This window comes from Nicotiana tomentosiformis, chromosome 6, assembly GCF_000390325.3.
Source record: "Nicotiana tomentosiformis chromosome 6, ASM39032v3, whole genome shotgun sequence".
In the NCBI taxonomy this organism is placed as follows: Eukaryota; Viridiplantae; Streptophyta; class Magnoliopsida; order Solanales; family Solanaceae; genus Nicotiana; species Nicotiana tomentosiformis.
Window position 1 is genome coordinate 138,941,438 of NC_090817.1, and position 7,674 is coordinate 138,949,111.

A 7,674-nucleotide genomic window follows, 5' to 3' on the forward strand; every position below is an offset into this window, starting at 1 on the left:
TTTGAATATTAGCAATGTACAGTATTCATTTTGCAAGTTCTCAAACAGAGATGTTCTGATAATTTTTTGTCGCTTACTCTGAGGTTCTGCAGAGAAGTTTCACTTTAGTTCTCACCACATATACTCTGGCTGCAAGCAAGTTAACTGAGAAAACGATCATACATTCAATTCTATCATCATTCTATACGTCAACAATTTCTTCATGCTTCGATTCTGGAAAGTTTTCACACATGGAAGATCATAGTTCCGCTGAAGTTGTAAGTTCTACATGTTCTTTGTCCTTGTAATTTGGATATTATTTGAATGTTATCAACATGTTCATTTTCTTACTACTATGTGCGTGGATCTGTTTTAGCTTTTAAGCTTTCAATGTGTAATTATGTTACAAACGTGCTATAACATTTTTGCTTTCCTGTTGCCTTAAATTTTGAAGTTGTGGTTGCAAGACGAAAAGGATCTAGAAAGTTACTGGATGATAAGGATCATTCAAGTTTATCTGCACAAAAACACTGAGGCTTACTGCTCTGGCATAGTTTACGACAATCTCATTGTTCAGATTTCAGAAGCGCCTATACAGAATTTTCTGGATCGTACAGGTCAGTTGGTTACAATCTGGAATATATTTGGTGATGTATGCATATAGTGCGCGTTAGAGTTCTCTTTTCCAGTTTAACAGAATCTAGTTCTAAATGCAAGGCCTCTTCCCTTTATTATAAGGTGAGACGTGGAAAGTTGTTGTTTTCACTTTTGATGCATTTCACTGAAATTATGTTGTAATTTTTCTCAACAGAGAATAACACTCTTGACAAGTGGAAGGTTTGGTGCTGTGAAGGCCATTTAAGGATCTGTAAATTCTTCAAGCTAGCAGGTATCTGAGAAGTTTCTTATAAGGAATGAGTTAGCAGCGTTTATGCTTCGCAGCTTGCATTGACAGCTTTAGTTAGTAGCATGTGAGTTACCTTTCTCTACTGTAAAGAATGGATATCAGTTGTACAGTCGCTACCTACACAAGTTTGAGCCATCTGTAAATACACCAACGTATAGTATCTTCTTAGACAAGTTTAAGACGCCAATAAATACATGAGACTCTGCATCGTCTGTTTCTAATGAATGAGTACACTTAGTACATGTTATGCATAGATGAATGCATTTCAATTTTCTTGTATGTCATCATTTTCCCTGGGCTGAATTACCAGCTTTCTCGAGCTGATTCTCTAATTAGTTCCTCAAGTTTTCATATCAAGTTGTGCCACCTACCTTAGTTGTTTCATTAGGTTGCATTGGGACTTTGAGTACCTAAGTGGAAACTAAAAATTAGGAGGAGAAATATTCGGAAATCTATGCCTGCGACGTGTTTGCTGAAATATCCGATAAGGAAATCGACATGATAGTTGAAGATTCGGTGAAATATGATTTAGTAAAGCCTGAAACCCAGGCGTTCGACGAAATGTTTCCCACAGTTTCCACAGTTAAGTGTGATCCAGTTACCTTGTCAAGACTGACGAAATGTTGCTAGCACTGCCTTGTATGTTTTCAGCTTGCAGTCACGAGAGGTATATTTGCTTACTTAAGTGAACTCGATCATGCTAAACTTATGTTATCCTTGCATCAACTTTCACCTGATCAGTTCGGATTAGACTTTTTATTTGATCCTGGTTCTAGTTTGTTTATCACATTTCTTGGCTCTTCAACATATAGTTCAGCCATGGTTGTGGATGATTTCAAGGAGATCATTAGGATAATAGAGCGTGATGTTGATTCCACCTCCAATGATCAATGTATTTTGACTCATTTCCCATTTGACCCCGGAGCGATCTGTTCATTGTAACCCCCCGTGGATGCCTCCACGTTCCTCAATGGGACATCTGCAAACACTCTTTTACTTGTGAAGCTCAGCTTCAGGGCATGGTCCTACATTCGGAAGTTGGCTTGTGATGTACGTTTAGTTTCTTCACAAATGATAGATGGAGGTCGCAATATAAAAATCATTCTAGAGGGGTTGAACGAGGTGGTTTCCGTAATCTCCAGTCCTGGCCCTGCGTTTGGCCATTAATGCATGTCCAGCTGCTTTTGTGGCTAGTGCTCTTGGTGCTCTTGATCGTGCTCTAGCAAGCAAATCATTCTCCAGATACTAGTTCAGAGGATAATAGTATCGAGTAGAAGCCTCGACTGCAAAAGTAAACGAGTTGCTATACTTGGGTACGTGCTTGAACTTTTTCCATCTGTAAGAATTACCATAAAAAGGGAAGTTAATGAGTTGAATGTAAACATCTCACAGTCAAGAGAATCCCACCTAGTGCTACCACAAAAAAGAAAGGAAAATGTGTGACACAGAAGAAATTAGGACATTTTCCTCGATATTAGTACTGCAGAAATAATTTTAAGTAACCAACTTACATGTGTAGAATGGTGAGCAATCAGATACAACACATAGTATGACTCGAGCATCCAAAATATGAGCTTCAGCCCTATTATTTTGGCCAATAATATGGATCACCAAAAAGGTCTCTGAATGCATCAATAGCATCCAGGAGTAGTCCTTAAGTTACATATATCAGCAGTATGTCCCAAAAGGTATGAACAATATCGAGCGATGAAATATACAACAAAAAAAGATGAAGAACCATTAGAATACAATACTTCCTTCCAAAAACATTTTGACAACAATTGTGGATAACTTAACAGGGAAAGTATAATAATATATTCTAGGCGCTTAACACAAGAATTCACTAATTTCACCAGTTAAACAAGAGGATGAACAAGTCAGTACGATGGTATTTTCATCGTACCTATATTTATCGCATTCCTAGCAGAACTTGTTGAGTCTAGTCTGGAGTTGTCACATATATAAGTAAAATGAAAAAAGCTGGAAGTAAGATAAATACGACATGTATAAAGTTCCATCACTTTGAGTTGTAGAATTGTATGTTTCTTCTAAACCAGTGTGAAGCTCTGGATTGACTCCTCAAGGTTACTGAACGTCATACATATTGGTAATATACAATTATACAAAACCAGCTCTGCTATATATTGTAATTGTTCTATTGAGAGTAAAAAAGATGTGTTCCAGTCCAGAACCCAGCCAGGCCCTCTTGAACAAGCCATCTCAAAACTATTTACTCCATCTCTTTATATTGATCAATAGTTGTAACTCAATAAATTAAGCTTTAGTCCACAGAAAAGCATACTCTGGAACGTGTCTAGAAAGAAATGCTTTACAAAATAATAGTAAAGGGTTTTTATTCTGTACCAACAACGAAACTAGAAATCAAAACAAAGAAGTAGCTACTCATCCAAAGCAAGACTAAAGTAAACTAAAGAACTTGTAGATGGCAAAAACAGCGCAACCTAAGCGTACAACACAACTCAAAACTAAAATAGGAGTAATCACTTGAAGATCCATAGTGGTGGACTGAATTTGTGGTAAGATTCACCAGTGTAATGAGGCTCAATGGTTCCATCAAGCAAGTTATATATGCCCATGTCCTTCCCACCACCTCGTTCGATATTGAAATAGCTCTGCCAACAATCATCTGTGAAATAGATACAATTCCCCTTGCATCCCTCTATTTTATAGGCTTGTGCAACAGCCAAAGTAGCACTAGAGCCAAGGAATAGTGCCCTATTCCCCAAGTCCGCAACCTCTTCATAACTCTCCCTATCCACATCAATCTTGTACACATGAAACTCTTTAACTCCATAACTCCCATCTTCATCCAGAAAAGCCCCGTCTCGAGTGATCACCAGTAGTTCGCCCAACGAATGTACCATGTATAACTGTGTGCCCCTAGTTAAGCTAGGAGGTATCCCTTTGACAACTGTTGCTACAGTTGGATATTCTTCGGAACCTCTGAAGTCGAAAATAATAATGTTGCCCATAAAATCAACACCGTAGAATTGCCCACCATGCCAAGTAATATCAGAATATGCACGTCTAGGTGTCTCCACATTAGTAAAGGACTTCTGTCCTGGTCTCCAGAAAGCAAAACAACGAGGATATCCTTGAATAAGGGCCAAAACATAGTCCGATGTTGTAAGAGGATTCGAAGATATTACTGCTTTTTCCACATAATACCTACAAGAACCACGTTCCCATTCATAATCAAAACCCTCCAACATGTCCATATCTGGGAGGTTAATTACAGAACGTGAGAAAAGATGAAACAGATTCATCTTTTTTTGTTCATCAGCTGTGAAAATCCAACCTGGAAATCCCACTCCCAAACACCGCTTTCCCACTAATTCTGGAAAACTCGTGCTATAGGTAACATCCTTTGACAAGTCGAAAAACTCACGACTTTCTTCTTTTCCCTCCTTCTCTGCGAGCATCAACCATGGAACTGCTGGAACTTCCTCCCTCAAATTACCCATGATTTTGATGAAATATTCGAGAGACCAAATTTAGTTTAACTATTGACAATGAGAAATCTAAAGGGTCGTTTTTATAAGGAATAGTCAAAAATCCGTTCCCATAAGGTTGGGAAATCCTAGTTTGTTTAAACCTAGGTGTGGGTCGGGAAACAAAAGTACAAAAAAATAGATTCTTACCAAAATTATTTTTAAAAAAAATACTTTTGAGTAAAATACTTGCGTCAAACATTTGTTTCTTACCAAAAATACTTTTCAAAAACACTTCTCAAAATTAGTTAATTTTTTAATCTTGGCCAAATAGGCTATAAAGAAAGTATGTTTATACCCTACAATCGGTCAAATTAAATTCACGATAACAAATTATTTAGTATACTTAGTTACCAATTATAACAATGGGAAATAACGGTTTTTAGAGTTATTACTTTATTCCAATTTTGGTTCCTGTGGTATTGGACATAGTAATTTATTTAACGGCGAAGGGCCAATTATGCCTCTCTACTTTCGAAAATAATCTAAAAATATCTCTCGTTATACTATTTGGTTATCTATACCCCTGCAGTCATACTTTGGGTTCAAATATACTCCTCATTTAAATGGAGGGACACGTGTTATCGTCATGTTGGTCAATTCTAAATATCTTCTAATTAATTAAAAAGACCAATTACCCATACCCGAAAAATAATTTTTTTAAGCATTTTTTTTTTTGTAAAAACTGGAGAAAACTGAAATTATTTTTACTAAAAATTGAAAAAAACAAAAATATTTTTTTTTCAATTTTTACTAAAAAACTGCTTTAGAAAAAACTGAAAAATATTTTCTAAAACAATCTTTTTGTAAAAACTGAAAAAAAAACTAAAAAGTAATTTTCTAAAGCAATGTTTTTGTAAAAGCTGAAAAAACAAATATTTTCTTCTTTTTTTTTTCAGTTTTTAGTTAAAAATATTTCAGTTTTTTCCGGTTTTTAATTGCTTTAGAAAATTGCTTTTCAGTTTTTAAAAAAATATTGTTTTAGAAAATATTTTTCAGTTTTTTTAAAGAAGTTTTTTAGTAAAAACTGGAAAAAAAAAATATTTTCGTTTTTTCAGTTTTTAGTAAAAAAATATTTTTAGTTTTTTCCAATTTTTTACAAAAAAAAATATTATTTTTCGGGTATGGATAATGGGTCTTTTTAATTAATTAGAAGATATTTAGAATTGACCAACAGGACGATGACACGTGTCCCTCCGTTTAAATGAGGGGTATATTTGAACCCAAAGTATGACTGTAAGGGTATAGATAACCCAATAGTATAACGAAATGTATTCTTAGACCATTTTCGAAAGTAGAAGGGTATATTTGGCCCTTTACCGTTTTATTTATTTTCAGGCTGAGAAGATTTATAGCCCGTTTGGCCAAGCTGGAAAAATTAGCTTATTTTGAGAAGTGCTATTTTTCAAAAGTACTTTCAAAAAATTAGCTTATTTTCAAAAATGTTATATTTGGCCCTTTGCCGTTAATTTAATCTTCAACCGGACAATGTAAGTCCAACCGTTGACAAAAACTTAAAAAGTAATCTATGAAGGGTAAATCACGTATTGCATATACTATTTTCGGCTCCGAAACACTAAAAGACTAATTTAAGATCTAAGTGGTGAAAATTATTACAAAGAAGAAAATTACACAATAAAGAAAAATGCACCAACATCAAGTAAAAGATCGTTGATGAAAATTCCTTAGGAAAAACTATTGGCTATAAGATTAGTGAATAGTGGAGCATTTATTATATATATATATATATATATATATATATATATATATATATATATATATATGAGGGACTTGGCAAGGTGATGTGTCATCTCTATTTGCCCAAAAAACTCATTTATCTTTTTTATAAATGTTTTGGCTTTTATCCTATTTATCTGCTATTAGAAGTCCAAAAGTTACTTCTTTATATATATACTTGGCAAGGTAACGTGGCAGTTTGCCCAAAAAAAACTCATTTATCTTTTTTATAATTTTTTTGGCTTTTATCCTATTTATCTACTATTAGAAGTCCAAAAGTTACTTCTTTACGAAAACCTATAGTCACCCCTTTCTCTCTTCTTGCTTTTTTTTTTTTTTGGTTAACAACGATACTTTATTAATATAAAGTAAGTAGCATTACAATGTTCTATCATGGAAGTCCATTGGGATCAAGTACATGATTTGTAGATTTAAAGGAGCTATCAGAAAAAACAGACGTGCCAATTATAGCACAGATCCCAAGACTAGCTAATTTATTACATGAACTCTCTGAAATAGTTCTAGTAAAGGAGGACCCTCTTTGATCCGCTAGAAAGTTGGCAGCCACAAAGTGAGGGACGGTAGCAAGTTTCACTTGAGTGTTGAAACAGTCTAGCTTGATACTTTCTGTTGCGAAGAGATGGGCTACTGAATTTGCTTCGCGAAAACTATGAATGATGTCCTGAATCTCTAGCTGAAGCATTAACCACCGGCAAAAGTGAACGATTGAGTTATATGTAGGATAATTACTTCGAATAAGTTGTATTACTTCCACTGAGTCTGTTTCCACCTCTCACGGCTTCAAGTTTCTTTCATGGACAAGCTGCAGTCCTTGCTTTAAAGCAAGAAGTTCGGCATAAGTATGATTAAGCTAGCACATGAGTATGTTCCTGGAAACCAACAATCCAGTCTCAGGTAGAATTTCGAATGATACCACCCAATCCATTTAACCTTTATACTCTTTTTGTTGGTGGGGCTAGAGTGATTGTAGTTAAGGAGCTTAAATTCTTGTGCACGGGTAATAACTAGGCTTAGAGAGAGATTTTTTTGGTCATTGTTAAAGTTGTTATTGTTTCTATTGATCCACAAATTCCAAAGTGCAAACGGAAAAAGTTCAAGCCAATCTAACATTAAGAAAGGTATTAGGGGTTGAAATGTTTTTACAGTGTCAATCCAATGGTACTCCACCAGTGTGATGCCTAGTATTATTGATACCAATTTCATTCCAAAACATGTTAGCTATGGGGCAAGAAAGGAATATATGAGTAATGGTTTCTTCAACACACGTACGAATTGGACACGTTCTATCAATGTGATGCCAATATTGTTAAGATAGGTTCTAGTTGGAAGTCTATTATGGTAACAAAGCCATAGGAAGAAGATGATTTTTTTTAGAGCACGAAGATGTCAAATCCAGTAAAAGTCATTGACTGTCCTTTCATGGTTGTCAATAAAATTATGTGGATTTAGTGATAAAAATACCATTTGCATGGATGGACCAAATTGGACGATCGTTGCAAAGTTCATTATGAGGGATGT

At 35.0% G+C, this 7,674-nt stretch overlaps 1 protein-coding gene across 1 annotated transcript; it reads right to left on the bottom strand.

Annotated features, from left to right (window-relative positions):
• Positions 1 to 3,387: 3,387 nt before the first annotated feature.
• LOC104112848 (F-box protein SKIP23-like) lies at positions 3,388 to 4,371 on the bottom strand. Its single transcript, XM_009622889.4, has one exon. It carries the CDS (start codon positions 4,369 to 4,371, stop codon positions 3,388 to 3,390), a length of 984 nt encoding a protein of 327 aa, XP_009621184.1.
• Between the last annotated feature and the right edge of the window lie 3,303 nt (positions 4,372 to 7,674).